Source organism: Pinus tabuliformis, chromosome 2_1 (genome assembly GCF_031772625.1).
Source record: "Pinus tabuliformis cultivar Carrire ecotype Pingquan chromosome 2_1, CPIR1, whole genome shotgun sequence".
Taxonomy (NCBI): domain Eukaryota; kingdom Viridiplantae; phylum Streptophyta; class Pinopsida; order Pinales; family Pinaceae; genus Pinus; species Pinus tabuliformis.
In genome coordinates, this window is record NC_142299.1 from 339412945 (window position 1) to 339431730 (window position 18786).

Genomic DNA, 18786 nt, shown 5'->3' on the forward strand with positions numbered 1-18786 from the left:
AGTTTTTTTTTTGTAAGCAAAGGCAGGATTCTTCATTTCTATTACTGTAAATTAAAGATCATAGACATAAAACATGTGGGCCGGTCTCAACCCGCCCCGAAGGGAAACCGGGTATCTTGACCACTTGAGGTTCTTAACTCCCATCCAAAAATAGAATAACTTCAGTCTCTCTACCCATGCTATATAGCCTATTATCCAAAAATATAAACCCAGCAGTCTTGTTTCCCATACTACGCATCCAACTACCTTTCCTACAGTGAAACAGAGTATGACTTTATACATGTAAAACTAGTATGTCTAGAGAAAACTACAAATAAAAAACCTCTTTTCGGCTGCTCCATCTGCTGCTAGCTGTGGGCCTCCAGATTGGCCTCATTCTCCGTCTTGACACCCATTCCACTGGCTTGAAGACATTTCAGGATGTCATCCATCTTCTTGTCTTGCATCATTAAGGTGACTTGAAGATTCTGCATCTCTTTCTTCATTGCAGGTATACCCTGAGCCATTTCTACCATTTCCATGGCTACCTGTTCAAGTGCTTTAGCTAGGAGTCTTTTCATGCCCCAATAGACATGCAGAGATTGTTTATATAAGGTCATCCTGCCTCTCGTATGTCCTGGGTCAGGCAGATATGCCTCCCAATCCTCCATTTCTGACCCTGACTGTTCCTGCAATGCTTCCTCTTCCAAATGATCAATGATCCTTCGAATGTTAGGATGCGTACGCTGGTGATAAGCCTCTTCAGCTTCCTGAAGTTTCTTTTTCATATCTCTCTTGCCACGTTTCTTGCCTCTGGCCTCACTGCCCATTTCTTCCTCATACTCAGCATTTGCTGTCCTTCCCCCTCTGCCTCCTCGCCCGCTGCAACTCCCTCTGCCCCGCTGGATGGCACCTTCCGTCTTCTGCACACACCCTCCCCGGCTCCGTCCTCGTCGGCCTCCCACATATCTTTCCGCCTCTTCCTCAGACTCCTGCTCTTCGTCCCGGGCTTCGTCCTCCTTCCTCTGCGCTTTTCCCCGCTTATCCCCACCTGCTTGTCTGCGCCGGGGTTCGTCATCCACCAGGTAATCACGTATGTCAAACTCCGTGTCCGAGTCATCTGATATATTTAACATAATCTTCCGGAAGGCCTCCTCAACCTGGCCCTTACCCTTCGTATCCCGTCTGCTCTCAATACTCTGCAACCGGCGGCCTCCATCCCTGTCCTGACCCTCCGCCATATCCTCTATGCCTGTTATCACCAAAATCCTCAAATAGTTATTTGTAAAATTGGTAAGTAATTATTTAATATTTATGCGAAGCATTTTGAATTAAAAATGATTGACTGTAAGCGGCTATTATTTATGGCTTCGCTTTTCGTGATCAGAGTTTAAAAGACCTTGCAAAGGCGTATAACGTGTTGTTGCTCCACTATTTTACTCTTAATTTTGAAAAACCTGAAAATTCCACGTTATTTTCATGGACAAAAATTAATCCTAAATAAAATTCCCAAGCGATTAAGGACGTAACTATGCAGCAGGCACATTACAATGGTTGGAAATTCATTTAAAACTGTAAAACTTGCAGCAAGCGTGTCACACACTCAAGTAATCTTACATGTAAAAGTAGGGAGTTAAAATTTTTTATACAAATTACCCACAAGTAATTATCAAATTCATAACTCCACAATTCATCATTAACCATTAGATATAGTGTTCATTAGTACATCAAGTAAATTGCAATAACAGTCAGTGAGTTGCATAACCATTAGCCACCACCGTGGTAGTGTAATAACATACACTGCCTCATGAATCCTCTCATCCATTTCACGATTTCCATAACCATATTAATTTGTACATTATGATCATGCCATCAAATAAAGAACCATCAACATCAAGGATTAATTATCATCAAACTGACACAAAAGGCAATCACACCATTGAACACCAATATACCCTGGAAACCCCGTAGGGTGAAAACCAGCAAACGTTTAATCTTATTATTAAATGCTCGTGAGGGATTTCACCCCTCACTCAATGGCTTATAAGGGATTCCATCCCTTAACCATTGTTATAAAATCATTACAATGAATTATCATTAAGTTGGCACATAACTAGCTAAAAGCTAATACAGTTCTCATGTAATCTTTTACTTACATACCGCTACATACAACATTCCTTGGGGCATGATTGTTTTAGCAATGTATGTTCCTACAACTCGAACTCATCTGCATGGACCATTGATCCTCTTCCTGCCACAACCTTAAACATCACTTTTCTTTGGCACCAACCGTCATCGTTTCCTGTCAATGCTGTCGACAACAAGCTTGGGAAACAAGATTAGATACCATATTAAATAATCAATAATCAACCTCTAAAAGAGATCCTTTAGCATCTACTCATATGCATAAGCAAGCATGACTTACTATTTAACTAGTACATATACCCAAATAATATTGTTTGACCTCCATAATGTTTATTTACACTAATGCATAACTCTCTTTAAGAGTTCTAACTCATTAGTTCTACTAACACATTCGTTATAACTTCATATATGTAATAAACTGCTATTTCTATGCTTAAGCACATATGTTCTTTTCACATAGTTATTTCTAGGGAACTCAACATAATCTCTCTAACATACAAAGAACATAACTCCATATCACAATGACTAATCTTTGTGCATACCATTGCTTATCATATAAGCCCTTCTTTAATGTATGCAACACATATTCCCTTCACTAGAATACTACCATCATTTCATACAACAAACCACATACCTCTTTCTTAAAGGAAGTCATTATAACCTCATTTCTCTATCTTCCTATGTGAGGGTTTCTCTAGCTTCCCTTTCAAGAAATTATTAAAGATATTTATCTTTATGCATAAAAATCAAGATACAAAAACAAGGTTTACTTATGCATCCAAAATCAAGAAATCAACACAACTCATCTAGCAAGACAATCTCTTCAAGAGATTATTGTCTTCAAGAAAGTTAACATGATCACTTTCTCTATGTACACACAGAGTCATAATTCCAAAGTCACAATAGCTACCATTATGCAACATGTGTTTTTCCTAACACAAATACTTTTACTTCAATGCACATAGTTCTTTCATGAAACCAGTACAGAATCTTGTTCTTGCATGAACACTATTCATATGTGTTGTTTAAGGAAAGAACCTCTATTTTTATTTTCAAGAAAACTCTCATAAAAGTCTTCATCTTCATACATGAAGTATGCACTCTTTTTCCGAAAAGAAACTATAGAAATGAATATCTATGTGCCTAGAAACACATCATTAGCTATTTCTATCATGCATATAATGCATAATCATTTTACAAGCAACTTAGAGATTAGCTAGTATCCTAATGCAATAAAGCATATATCCCTTCTCAATAACATTCAACTTAATTGCTATTTCTTTTATATGCATTCATTAGAATTTTTTCCTTACCAAGAAAACATATAAAATAATCAATCTTTTACAGCATGCATTAACATATTCTATTTACCAAGAAAACATATAAAACAGTCATCTTTAACTGCATGGATTAACATGTTTTCTTCACCAAGAAAACATATAAAATATTCAATCTTTCACTACATGCATTAACATGTTTTCTACCAAGAAAACATATAATTTAATCATTCTTTTACTGCATGCATCAACATATTTTCCTACCAAGAAAACATATAATTTAATCATTCTTTTACTGCATGCATCAACATATTTTCCTACCAAGAAAATATATAATTTAATCTTCTTTTACTGCACATAAACAAAGAATATTTCGAGAGATCAAGTTATCTCTTTCCTTCGACAACTCTATTGCAGTATCCCATTGGAAAACCTTCTAGTGGGTTGGTGATCGATGACATCTCTACCGTAGGGAGCATAGTTGCCCCTGAATGCAGTTGCAATATAGTTGTTGTTGCCTGGATCAACAGTCGATTCACCAAACCCAAAGAGAACCAGAACCTTTGGCGAGCTTGTAATTTTCATATGATTCGACTGAAAATGGTCAAGGGTACCAATTCCTATCGGCACGAATTCCTATCCATCGCATGGCAATGACAGTATTTGCAGTCTCTGTAATCTGCGCTCACTCCCCAGGTCTAACACTCCAGTTTTCCCAACGAATGTCAAGAAAATCATAAACTTTTCACCGTAGTTTCCTTCTTCATTTTATCAGAGACCTCAAACCGCTGCATGCATCCCTTTCCTTCCAAAGGATTGGTTTCTAGTGGAAGACCATTTACAAAAGCTCATTTTCAGAAGCTTTGATTCAAGTTACGGTTTGCAGTTTTAGCAGTGTACACATGGTGGAGCGAGTTGATCCTCTGGATTCTGATACGTATGCTTGCTCATTACAGAAATGCATTGCCAGAAAATCCCTATTCAACAATCTTGATAATCCCGTGAATCCAAGTGCAATACAGTACAAAGTTCCATGATCACTTTGTCGGCCAGCAAGCACCATCCATATGAGTTTCTGCCTCAAGCACTATCACCATTACCCGCAAAAAGGAATGTTGCCCCCTCATTCAGTTCACAACTACCAAGAATCAGTTAATAACTGATTCGTAAGTTGAAATTACTTTTACGCAGGGGGTAATTATAATAGGGATATTACATACTCCCCCCCTTAACAAGAACACCGTCCCCGGTGTTCATCTCTCATCGGAACTTTAGATTGTACTCATGGTATAACCATCTAAACCACACAAAATGTGATCCTTCCTCTTTAAAATCAAAGATTTCATTCCAAGAAATGACAACGAACAAAATAATAATGATATAATCATAAAAAAGATCAATGGTCATAAGCATTCATAACTGCAAAAATATGCAAGTTCTAATTGCCACCACTTGGCCCTTATTCAAATTCAAAACCAAAATCTATATCAACTTACCATTACTTACCATCTACTCTTGAAAATCATGAGCACTTACGCATAAGCATTTTAATAGTGGTTGAATAGTCCATCAACCCTCCATGGTAAGTAATCTTGTAATATGTGACAAACAAATTCAATCGCATTAGTCATAATATTGTGAGTCAATTGAAATACTTTTAACTATTAATCAATTGTGCAATGTTATATGATTTTTAAATCACAGTACTTTTACAAGTACTTAAGAGCTCATCACTGCTCCACATGTACAATGGATTAACTATCACTAAAGACATCCACAAAGTACTTCTAAAAGTACCAAAAGAGCACCTATCTCCCTAATCATCAAACAGTCAACCACTGCATCATGTAAAAATTGTCTTAGCCCCCACTAAGACGTTCACAAGATTAATAATTCAATAAAGGAATTAAAATTTCCAATAACTCCTTATTGAGCACTAAGCTCATTCCCTGTTAAATGTGCATGAAATTTTTACACATCTATATATGAAATTCATTTTTAACATAATATATAGCTAATTAGTTAATTTTTTTAGCTTTGAGAACCACAATATGCCAAAGAATTCCCAACCCATAGGAACTAGTTTCCACAACCAGATCGAGTCATTTTCACATCCAGACAGTTTCTTTGATAGAAACCTTACCAGGTCTAACATAGAATTCCACTGGCCAACCAGCTCAAGAATTCTAGGGAGAGGAAATCTGGGCAGACAAGTACCATCAACCCCTCCGGGCAAGTAACTGCCATCAACCCAAGGCATTCCAGCCTTTCACAATCCGGGCAGACAAGTACCATCAACCCCTCCGGGCAGGTAACTGTCATCAACCCAAGGCATTCTATCCTTTCACAACTATCTGCAACTGTCTAACATGTTAAATTTCTCTTTTATCACTATCCCCAAAGTAATTTACATAATGAACCATATAATCATTATCGTTAACAAAACAAACATGCATGTATACCATGCATCTACACTTAAACCTCAACATGGAACCACATCATCTAGATTGATAGGAAACACAACTGACATACATGTATGCATTTTGATTTCCAAATAACACAATCATGCATATCATATAACATTATTCTTTCTCATTTATGATTTCAATTCTCATTGCAACATTTTACGTGACGAGTTTTTCTTGTTGCCATTAAGCTACCACTACCTAATCCCATTAGCAACATTAGTTATACATATGCATCCTTTTAACAAGTATTCACTTCCCTAATCTTTTATTTTGCGGCACAATACTATCATGCATAAAAGTATATGCAAATATTCATTACTATATAGATGTCAACAATAGTTGAGCTAACAATCTAAACATTTTCCAATTTCCCTCAATGTATTGCCATCAACAGACCAATACATGAAGTAACTACCACAATCACTTGTTTGCGAATTGTGATAAACTTAAATCAAATTCAATTCATGCTCATAAGTGATATTAGTTAGTCAACAACACTAACCAATCACAACTACCAATCATCTTAATTAAACCATGGAAAAACTTAACCAAAATTAGTTATGACAATCAAGTCTCGCTGCTTGACTCATTGCATGTTTTCAATATCTAAGGGGTTCTTCTAATGTCCTTTTAAAACAAGTTGTCATCCTATTCAAGGACGTTCCCCATAATTTATATTCATGCATTGCCTCATTAAATTTCATTCATTGTAACTTCAATTTTGCTTCATAAATGCATCATTGTTATTGCCATATTTGCAAATCAAAAGTTGGTAGTTGATTTTCACTTTCCTCAATGAGTGTTCAATATTGTTCTTAAGTGCAACAAAAGTTTCATTATCTTTTATCCTCATCAGGAATCCAATGTCATGAACATGTTTATGCAGCAACTTCATTGCTTACTACTCAAAGCAATTTAAACATGAATCACACTTATCATACCAAAAGTAATATACTACATAAATCAATATGTGAATGGTTAAACTCATACCTGAGTTAATGACCACTGACGGCGTACCTCAATTTCTTTTCTGCTTACCAATTCCCAAAGGCACCAGTGCTGCAACCTTTAGCTCTGATACCACTTGTCAGATACCCCGGTAACCTCGCATGTAAAAGTAGGGAGTTAGAATTTTTTTACAAATTACCCACAAGTAATTATCAAATTCATAACTCCACAATTCATCATCAACCATTAGATATAGTGTTCATTAGTACATCAAGTAAATTGCAATAACAGTAAGTAAGTTGCATAACCATTAACCACCACCGTGGTAGTGTAATAACATACACTGTCTCATGAATCCTTGCATCCATTTCACAATTTACATAACCATATTAATTTGGACATTATGATCATGCCATTAAATAAACAACCACCAACATCAAGGATTCATTATCATCAAACTGACACAAAAGGCAATCACACCATTGAACACCAATATACCCTGGAAACCCCGTTGGGTGAAAACCAACAAACGTTTAATCTTATTATTAAACGCTCGTGAGGGATTTCACCCCTCACTCAATGGCTTATAAGGGATTCCATCCCTTAACCATTGTTATAAAATCATTACAATGAATTATCATTAAGTTGTCACATAACTAGCTAAAAGCTAATACAGTTCTCATGTAATCTTTTACTTACATACCGCTACATACAACATTCCTTGTGGCATGATTGTTCTAGCAATGTATATTCTTGCAACTCGAACTCATCTGCATGGACCATTGATCCTCTTCCTGCCACAACCTTAAACATCACTTTTCTTTGGCACCAACCGCCATCATTTCATGTCAATGCTATCAACAACAAGCTTGTGCAACAAGATTAGTTACCATATTAAAGAATCAATAATCAACCTCTTAAAGAGATCCTTTAGCATCTACTCATATGCATAAGCAAGCATGACTTACTATTTAACTAGTACATATACCCAGATAATACTATTTGACCTCCACAATGTTTATTTACACTAATTCATAACTCTGTTTAAGAGTTCTAACTCATTAGTTCTACTAACACATTCGTTATAACTTCATATATGTAATAAACTGCTATTTCTATGCTTAAGAACATATGTTCTTTTCACATAGTTATTTCTAGAGAACTCAACATAATCTCTCTAACATACAAAGAACATAACTCCATATCACAATGAATAATCTTTGTGCATACCATTGCTTATCATATAAGCCCTTCTTTAATGTATGCAACACATATTCCCTTCACTAGACTACTACCATCATTTCATACAACAAACCACATACCTCTTTCTTAAAGGAAGTCATTATAACCTCATTTCTCTATCTTCCTATGTGGGGGTTTCTCTAGCTTCCCTTTCAAGAAATTATTAAAGATATTTCTCTTTATGCATAAAAATCAAGATACAAAAACAAGGTTTACTTATGCATCCAAAATCAAGAAATCAACACAACTCATCTAGCAAGACAATCTCTTCAAGAGATTATTGTCTTCAAGAAAGTTAACTCGATCACTTTCTCTATGTACACACAGAGTCATAATTCCAAAGTCACAATAGCTACCATTATGCAACATGTGTTTTTCCTAACACAATTACTTTTACTTCAATGCACATAGTTCTTTCATGAAACCAGTACAAAATCTTGTTCTTGCATGAACACTATTCATATGTGTTGTTTAAGGAAAGAACCTCTATTTTTATTTTCAAGAAAATTCTCATAAAAGTCTTCATCTTCATACATGAAGTATGCACTCTTTTTTCGAAAGAAACTATAGAAATGAATATCTATGTGCCTAGAAACACATCATTAGCTATTTCTATCATGCATGTAATGCATAATCATTTCACAAGCAACTTAGAGATTAGCTAGTATCCTAATGCAATAAATCATATATCCCTTCTCAATAACATCCAACTTAATTGCTATTTCTTTTATATGCATTCCTTAAAATGTTTTCTTTACCAAGAAAACATATAAAATAATCAATATTTTACCGCATGCATTAACATATTCTATTTACCAAGAAAACATATAAAACAATCATCTTTAACTGCATGCATTAACATGTTTTCTTTACCAAGAAAACATATAAAATATTCAATCTTTCACTGCATGCATTAACATGTTTTCTACCAAGAAAACATATAATTTAAACATTCTTTTACTGCATGCATCAACATATTTTCCTACCAAGAAAATATATAATTTAATCTTCTTTTACTGCACATAAACAAAGAATATTTCAAGAGATCAACTTATCTCTTTCCTTCGACAACTCTGTTGTAGTCTCCCATTGGAAAACCTTCTGGTGGGTTGGTGATCGATGAAATCTCTGCCATAGGGAGCATAGTTGCCCTTGAATGCAGTTGCAATATAGTTGTTGTTGCCTGGATCAACGGTCGATTCACCAAACCCAAAGAGAACCGAAACCTTTGGCGAGCTTGTAATTTTCATATGATTCGACTGAAAATGGTCAAGGGTACCAATTCCTATTGGCACGAACTCCTATCCATCGCATGGCAATGACAGTATTTGCAGTCTCTGTAATCTGCGCTCGCTTCCCAGGTTTAACATTCCAGTTTTCCCAACGAATGTCAAGAAAATCATAAACCTTTTCACCGTAATTTCCTTCTTGATTTTATCTAAGACCTCCAACCGCTGCATGCATCCCTTTCCTTCCAAAGGATCGGTTTCTAGTGGAAGACCATTTATGAAGCTCGTTTTCAGAAGCTTTGATTCAAGTTACGGTTTGCAGTTTTAGTAGTGTACACATGCTGGAGCGAGTTGATCCTTTGGATTTTGATACGTATGCTTGCTCATTACATAAATGAATTGCCAGAAAATCCCTATTCAACAATCTCGATAATTCCGTGAATCCAAGCGCAATACAGTACAAAGTTCCATGATCACTTTGCCGGCCAGCAAGCACCATCCATATGAGTTTCTGCCTCAAGCACTATCACCATTACCCGCAAAAAGGAATGTTGCCCCCTCATTCAGTTCACAACCACCAAGAATCAAATAATAACTGATTCGTAAGTTGAAATTACTTTTACGTAGGGGTAATTATAATAGGGATATTACATAGCGGCACCTAATTTAGAACTTTATTATTATATAATAAGAAATTTCGAATTTTTAATTTTATTATTTTTAAGGGGTTGAAAAAATTTATTGTAATTCAGTTGTCAAACTAGCAATGAGGATAACCATTTTTGGCTAGTGTCCCCTAATTTAGGATGATTTATTATTATTATTCAAGGAAAATCAGGCCTCTCTATGTTAGATTAGGTTGTTAACTTCAAACTTTATTATTATAACTTAGTGGTCTTTATTGTTATATAATAATAAATTATTTAGAAAAAACCAATCATATTAAATATTACTCAAAATCTCAATTTTATATATAACATTTTAAATATGGAAAAACAAGCCAAAATTTCAAAGCTATGTGTGGTTTTCCAAATTGAAGAGTAATTATGTAATAAAATATGGAAATCTATGCCATATTGTTAATTGTAGTCTATGTTAAAGGAAATGATGGTTAATTTTAAATTTATATATATTTTTAATAATTTTCAGACAATGGTTCATTCCAAAATATTTTTGAATTATTTTTTATTTTAATATGCAACTCACAAGAATTATATATATATATATATATATATATATATATATATATATATATATATATATATATTTATAATATTAAAAAACCCTTGGATACAAGTTATTAGGATTTATAAAATCAAACTTCTTATTAATGATGCTTTCATTCTTTTCTAAAAAATATTTTTAAGATTTATATTTGAGTAAAAATAGATCAATTCTATAATAAATTTGTTATTGAATAATGTTTGAGAAATAGTCTAGGTAGTACCAAAACATAATTTAATAAGGTGAATGTTTGAAATCATATTCATATTAATATAGTAGAATTGAAAGATTAGTTTATTGGAAAAGGCCTCATGATATGTTAAATTTTTTATATTATTGGTATTTTTAATTTGTTTCTCTTATGTTATATTTTAATAGCTAAGCTCTATTATATTTGTGATGTTTCTTACTCTAATTTAATAGGGTGAATGTTTGAAATCATATTCATATTTTTTTTTTCTAAGTTAAGACTAACCTAAGCACCCACGGGGGATTTGAACCAGTGACCTATCGCAAGGAGTGCCTTAACAAAGCACCCATTCACCGTCAATCCAAAGCCCCGTGGGCGAAATCATATTCATATTAATATAGTAGAATTGAAAGATTAGTTTATTGGAAAAGGCTTCATGATATGTTAAATTTTTTATATTGTTAGTATTTTTAATTTGATTCTCTGATGTTATATTTTAATAGCTAAGTTCTATTATATTTGTGATGTTTCTTACTCTATTAGAAAAATAATAGAGAGGCAATTTAAAATAATAAAAAATAATTATTATTTTCATTTCTTAATATTTGTGCACTAATTAAATGTCTAATCTAGAATGATCTGAAAATTACACAGTTATTATTATTATTTTATAATATTTTTACTAAAAACATAAATGGATAACAAAAATGTAAATGTATAATATTTTAATAGACACTTTAACAAAATGCAATATAGTAATTTTGTCTTACTTTATTATTAACATTTATATTAATAAAATTATTATTTAAATTACAATTTAAATAAAATAAATTTTGGTTAATCTTGTTATTATTGTCAATCAACCTACAAAAATATTTTACACTTTGATTATCAAATATTTTAAAATCTAAAAAGAAAATGGACGACAATAACTATCAAACTTTTTAATATGTTATATATATATATATATATATATATATATATATATATATATATATATATAATTTTATAATATAAAATAATACTTTTATATAATAAATGAAATTTAAATAATTTTCTTAAAATATAATTTCAAGTTTACTCTAATATAATTGGCTATGAGGGAAGTAATCATTAAGTGTTAATATTCATTTAGTTTCTTAATCTTATTTTTATATATATATATATATATGATGATGGTGGTGGTGGTTAACGTCACTACGACCAAACTTTGGTCTATAGGACCTAAAGAAACAAGTTATTTAGTTTGATCTAAGATTTAATTCCTATGCTCAAAAAGCTTGGAGAGAAGCCTCCCGAGCTCACTGTAATTTTGACAAAATAAAAGGCTAGGAAGGTGAGTATTGCAACAAAGATTTTGAAACTGAGATCTAATGCGGTTGTATGTGTGGCACTCTAAGAGGAAGTGATTTTCATTCTCGATGTTTGTATTCTCAGAGATGGCAGAACCTTTCCATCCATTTTAATATTATTATTATTTAGTTTTTTTTCTACTTTTTAACAATGATTCACATTGTTTATCCATAATACAAAAATTGAAATTTTGGGAAGACAAAAAGGGACTAATTTTTTGATGTGTCAATTTCATGAAACCACTTTATTCTCCACTCCTTAAAAATTAGCCTTCTCATTTGTTTGATGATTTTCTTCGTCATTTTCCTCTTCTTTAACTAGGAAAATTTCCATAAAGAATGAATTCATGCATGAGGACACATATATTCTAAATTTTGTTGATGTTGGGGTACATTGAATTTTGTTGTTCATCAAAGCTTTACAAGGACCCTCTTCCATGCATTACTAGGTGCACATATGATCATTTTTTCATTCATTACTAGACATTCCCTATGATTTAACACATTTTCTATTTTTAGGGTTTTCTATTTTTAGCATGAATTTTTTGAGTAGAAGTGCCACATAAGATGATATGTGGCATTGAATGTAGATTTATTGGATGATAATATGGAATTCCACATTATTAATTTAATTTATCATATCCCTAGAACTCTCTAGAGTGACTACAATGCCTCCCTACCTCTTTGTAATTAGCCACCATTTTTCTCTTTCTTATCCTTCTTAATTGACATTTAATCATATTTTGGAATTGAACTAGTTAGGTTAGTATTTTGCATGTGAAAATTATAAATCAATTCTAACTAATTTCTAACTCCACCTACTTTTACTTCACTTAACTTTAAAATATTTTTCAATTTTAAATAGCCAATTTAAATTTGATTTATTTTCTAACTAAAGAAATTCAAATTAATTCCTCCTCTAAAAAATATCTATTATATTCATATTCAAGAATAACATATTATCATATTTTATAAGCCATTGTAATTTATTAATCAATTTTTGAGCCGTTGTATTTTTTTTAATTTTGTTATTGACACACATATCCTTCTTAGTTTTGTAAATTTTTGTAAAATCTCTCCATTACAATGGAAATATAATAATAACTAAATCATGTATATTTGCTTCTCGTAAGTGGGTCTCTTAGTAGAAAAAAAAATGTCAGTGAACTATTCAAAAATCATGAGAAATTAGTCAGTTACGACTACCTCTCATGGAAATGGTCATACGTTTGAATGACTTACTTAACGCAGTTGATAATGCACTGCGTAAATCCCCCATACTTAAATTCAAAAAGAGTCAAGGGATCTCTACTTGAATGGTTCATGAGGCACAATACTTGCTAAGGTTTTGCAAATGGGGTAGCAAGCTAAGTGGGCTTGATTGTGGGGAAAAACTCCACAGTTAAGCGCGCTTGAGCCAGAGGAGTTCTGGGATGGGTGACCTCCTGGGAAGTCCTGGTTACCGGGTGCAAGCCCCGGAAGTGATGATTGATGTTATGTGATTCGTTCTCCACATTTCACTAGTTTCAATCCCACTTCTTCACCCCTGTGAGCATCACCCGATGCAATGAGTGCTAAGTGAACTATTCAAAAATCATGAGAAATTAGTCAGTTACGACTACCTCTCATGGAAATGGTCATACGTTTGAATGACTTACTTATGAATTCAAAAAGAGTCAAGGGATCTCTACTTGAATGGTTCATGAGGCACAATACTTGCTAAGGTTTTGCAAATGGGGTAGCAAGCTAAGTGGGCTTGATTGTGGGGAAAAACTCCACAGTTAAGCGCGCTTGAGCCAGAGGAGTTCTGGGATGGGTGACGTCCTGGGAAGTCCTGATTACCGGGTGCAAGCCCCGGAAGTGATGATTGATGCTATGTGATTCGTTCTCCACATTTCACTAGTTTCAATCCCACTTCTTCACCCCTGTGAGCATCACCCGATGCAATGAGTGCTAAGTGAACTATTCAAAAATCATGAGAAATTAGTCAGTTACGACTACCTCTCATGGAAATGGTCATACGTTTGAATGACTTACTTAACGCAGTCGATAATGCACTGCGTAAATCCCCCATACTTAAATTCAAAAAGAGTCAAGGGATCTCTACTTGAATGGTTCATGAGGCACAATACTTGCTAAGGTTTTGCAAATGGGGTAGCAAGCTAAGTGGGCTTGATTGTGGGGAAAAACTCCACAGTTAAGCGCGCTTGAGCCAGAGGAGTTCTGGGATGGGTGACCTCCTGGGAAGTCTTGGTTACCGGGTGCAAGCCCCGGAAGTGATGATTGATACTATGTGATTCGTTCTCCACATTTCACTAGTTTCAATCCCACTTCTTCACCCCTGTGAGCATCACCCGATGCAATGAGTGCTAAGTGAACTATTCAAAAATCATGAGAAATTAGTCAGTTACGACTACCTCTCATGGAAATGGTCATACGTTTGAATGACTTACTTAACGCAGTTGATAATGCACTGCGTAAATCCCCCATACTTAAATTCAAAAAGAGTCAAGGGATCTCTACTTGAATGGTTCATGAGGCACAATACTTGCTAAGGTTTTGCAAATGGGGTAGCAAGCTAAGTGGGCTTGATTGTGGGGAAAAACTCCACAATTAAGCGCGCTTGAGCCAGAGGAGTTCTGGGATGGGTGACCTCTTGGGAAGTCCTGGTTACCGGGTGCAAGCCCCGGAAGTGATGATTGATGCTATGTGATTCGTTCTCCACATTTCACTAGTTTCAATCCCACTTCTTCACCCCTGTGAGCATCACCCGATGCAATGAGTGCTAAGTGAACTATTCAAAAATCATGAGAAATTAGTCAGTTACGACTACCTCTCATGGTAATGGTCATACGTTTGAATGACTTACTTAACGCAGTTGATAATGCATTGCGTAAATCCCCCATACTTAAATTCAAAAAGAGTCAAGGGATCTCTACTTGAATGGTTCATGAGGCACAATACTTGCTAAGGTTTTGCAAATGGGGTAGCAAGCTAAGTGGGCTTGATTGTGGGGAAAAACTCCACAATTAAGCGCGCTTGAGCCAGAGGAGTTCTGGGATGGGTGACCTCTTGGGAAGTCCTGGTTACCGGGTGCAAGCCCCGGAAGTGATGATTGATGCTATGTGATTCGTTCTCCACATTTCACTAGTTTCAATCCCACTTCTTCACCCCTGTGAGCATCACCCGATGCAATGAGTGCTAAGTGAACTATTCAAAAATCATGAGAAATTAGTCAGTTACGACTACCTCTCATGGTAATGGTCATACGTTCCTCTCATGGTAATGGTCATACGTTTGAATGACTTACTTAACGCAGTTGATAATGCATTGCGTAAATCCCCCATACTTAAATTCAAAAAGAGTCAAGGGATCTCTACTTGAATGGTTCATGAGGCACAATACTTGCTAAGGTTTTGCAAATGGGGTAGCAAGCTAAGTGGGCTTGATTGTGGGGAAAAACTCCATAGTTAAGCGCGCTTGAGCCAGAGGAGTTCTGGGATGGGTGACCTCTTGGGAAGTCCTGGTTACCGGGTGCAAGCCCCGGAAGTGATGATTGATGCTATGTGATTCGTTCTCCACATTTCACTAGTTTCAATCCCATTGAATCCCAAAAATGATATCTAAAAAAAATGTCACCAACCTTTTAAATCAGGTAAGTTTTAATTTGCTTCTGGTATTTTATTTATATATCACTAATTCGTAATGGATGTTTCGTATTCTGTTTATAGTTATGATACGGCAATGAATGGAAAAACAAGGATGAATGCAAATACATTGATTTACATGTAATTTTTAAAAATTTACATATTTAGAAAAGATGGAAGTTATATGTTTGATACGTGAATACGACATAGTTCAAAGGTATATAACGCACTCAGTTATCATTGACATATGCAAAGGTTTATTTGTTGTTGACATGTCTGGTGGCTCATGTCTGGTGGCTCTAACATTGAAATGCTAACTCGGCAAGCAATATGTAACTACTGCCCACCACCTTATATGCACTTATCACAGTGAAAACTCGTAAAATTTAACACGTCTTGCTTCTTAAAACTTCATAAGATTTAAGACCTCTTATTTCTGAAAATCCCAAGTTAAAATGGCTCCAAACTGAGATAAATCCATATATCTAAAACTGATTCAAAATGCCCACAAATGCTCATTAGCATTCCGTAAAAAGCCTACAACGAGACAGGCATAATGTTTGATCCTGCATCCACCCTTCTCTTATTCGATGGGCGAAATGACAATCTTTCCTCTGACTCGCCCGCTTTCTAGATGTTTAAAGGTCTCTATAACATCAAAGAATGAATACGGGCTCTTTGGATCGATCACTGCTTTCAATTTCCCACTTTCTATGTGCGGCTGCAGCTTCTCCAGGTTATGGGCTCTGGGTTTTAACATGGAGAATTCAGCCCTGGGATGAGGATGAAACGAACCTATGTCCACAACTTTGGCTTCTTCTTTGGCCACCACATGAGACTTGGCGGACTCCCCTGCACATTAAATAAAACATTTCCATTACTAGATTACATCATGTTTGCACTAAAGCCATGCGAAGCAAAAGAAATGAGTGAGTGACTGACCTATGGTGTCGTATACGAAATCGAATTTCTCGGAGATTTGATCGTAACTCTGCTTTGTATAATCGATGCCCACATCTGCGCCCAGGCTTTTAACTAAGTCAAGCTTCCCAGTGCTAGCCGTGGAAACAATCCTTGAAGCCCCATACACATGCTTTGCCAGCTGAATAGCGAGGCTGCCCACTCCGCCCGCTCCTCCCACTATGAACACGCTTTGCCCCTTCTCAAATTTCGCTATATCGAACGCCTGTTGAGCAGTCTGTATCGCAAGCGGCAAACTCGCTGCTTCCTCGAACGATAAATTAGTGGGCTTAGCCGCCACCAGGTGTTCCTCCACTAGGGTGTACTGGGCGAGTGTCCCCAATTGCTTTGGCCTGCCCGCTGTGAAGTCCTGAACGTCGGTGTAGACCTCGTCACCATTCTTGAACTTGGAAACGCCATCGCCAACTTCCACTACCACTCCAGCTGCATCGCAACCCGGCACAGCCTGCGTAGCACAAACGAAGCATGGCAAATTACACAAAGGAATAAACAACCGATAGATATATGATTGATGAAGTAGCTTATGCTAAAGCAAAAGCAAAACAAGTGAATACCGGAAAGTCGGAATCGTTGGTTTTGCATAAGCCCTCCCGTTTCTTGAAGTCGACGGGATTCAGCGCGGCAGCTCGGACTTTGATTAAAATCTGGCCTGGCCCCGGCTTTGGCACAGGGAATTCACCGAACTCCAAAACGTCTATGGATCCATATTCTTTGTAGGACCACGCTTTCTGCATGTTAGTCATATCTTCTTTCAACCTGTGTTCCTTCCCTTTTGTCTCACTGTGATCGGCGAACCAGACAGTGGGAATTTCCTTCACTCACTCTGAAGTGGTGGGTGAGTATTTATAGCGATTAATGAAGTGCACCTCCGCTCACATCTACCATGACGTCTGCTATGACACCAAAGCATCTTATCACGACGTCTGCTATGACACGCGGCGAAATACACTGCATGTAGATGGAAAACACTCCAGCCGTCGTCGACAGCCAATGTTTAATGGCTTCTGCCGTGGGGCCGTGCAGGCCTGGAATTTCAAATTCCCTCTGCCTGCCAAATGAGAATTTCATGAATTTTTTTATATTTTATATGTTTTTGTTGTAGGGTAAAATCAAATTCAACAGAGTAATAAGGTAAATTAAAAGATTGCAGGGATGTTATTGCTTTTCCCAATTAGTAAGAAAGAACAACCACAAAAGAAAATGTAAGGCCATAAAACACATAATTCATCAAAACATATATGGTTAGATGTCAAAGGCGAAAATGGTAACTGGTAAATTCTAAAGTTGTTGCGCAAGAGTGAATTCCAATGCTTGTAAATAAGTCATTAAATTCTGTCATCAACAACCAGATCTTGAAAGAATATAGCACCCTAGCCATAACCATGTGGCGTGCCATAGGCCTGTAGTCCCCGACTCCCCATTGCCCAATGCCCATAATCTCCCATGAATATAGCACGCTAGCCATTGCCCTATCATAGCCTTGTAGTCCATAGGTACAAAGAAATCCGATTGGATCACCCATAATTAGATTTTTGTAAAATCAACCTTAGTTATAATAAATAATTTTGGGGATTTGTAAATTATAGTACAATAGATTTTTACGGTTTGGATTTTAATTAAACGTCAAAATGACCTAACCCCAATATATTTTAGACGTCAGATTTGATGCGCAAAAATTTTCACCAATCGTAAAATATGTGCTGAAACTTAAAATATGTCTCGTAGGACGTCAATTTCGAGGCCTGACACCGTGCATCTACGAATGCACGCCACTGCGACACTGTACACTGCCATGACCTGCTCAGACTTAAGGGATGCGGAAAGAGCTAACGGGCATACTATAGGCCATTAAATGCCTGGCTACATGCGCCCCCGTTAGCTCTTTAACACACGCGCGTGTATTTTTTATTTATCTATCACCCCACACGCACGTGTTAAAGAGCTAACGGGAGCGCATGTAGCCGGGCATTTAATGCCCTATAGTATGCTCGTTAGCTCTTGCCAAGGGATGCAACCGCCTTAACCTATTCAACTTCGAAGGGCTAATCACAGAGTCGTCTAATCGCTAATTACGAAGAACAAAGGTTGAACGTCATGTGGGCAA

General features: G+C 35.8%; 1 protein-coding gene across 1 annotated transcript; it reads right to left on the minus strand.

Moving 5' to 3' along the window:
- Positions 1 to 15999: 15999 nt before the first annotated feature.
- LOC149200232 (2-methylene-furan-3-one reductase-like) lies at positions 16000 to 17475 on the minus strand. The gene is made up of 3 exons (XM_089399535.1): positions 17237 to 17475; positions 16644 to 17127; positions 16000 to 16553 (listed from the first exon to the last, which is right to left on the minus strand). Exons 1-3 carry the CDS (start codon positions 17423 to 17425, stop codon positions 16285 to 16287), a joined length of 942 nt encoding a protein of 313 aa, XP_089255661.1. The 5' UTR covers positions 17426 to 17475; the 3' UTR covers positions 16000 to 16284.
- Positions 17476 to 18786: the final 1311 nt, after the last annotated feature.

Bases quoted from the DNA above. Each gene is read 5' to 3' on its own strand.
- LOC149200232 (XM_089399535.1), bottom strand. From the start codon at position 17,425: ATGACTAACATGCAGAAAGCGTGGTCCTACAAAGAATATGGATCCATA. The intron at 17,128-17,236 runs GTATTCACTTGT...TGTGCTACGCAG, and splicing joins CCAACGATTCCGACTTTCCG to GCTGTGCCGGGTTGCGATGC. The intron at 16,554-16,643 runs GTCAGTCACTCA...TTTAATGTGCAG, and splicing joins TTTCGTATACGACACCATAG to GGGAGTCCGCCAAGTCTCAT.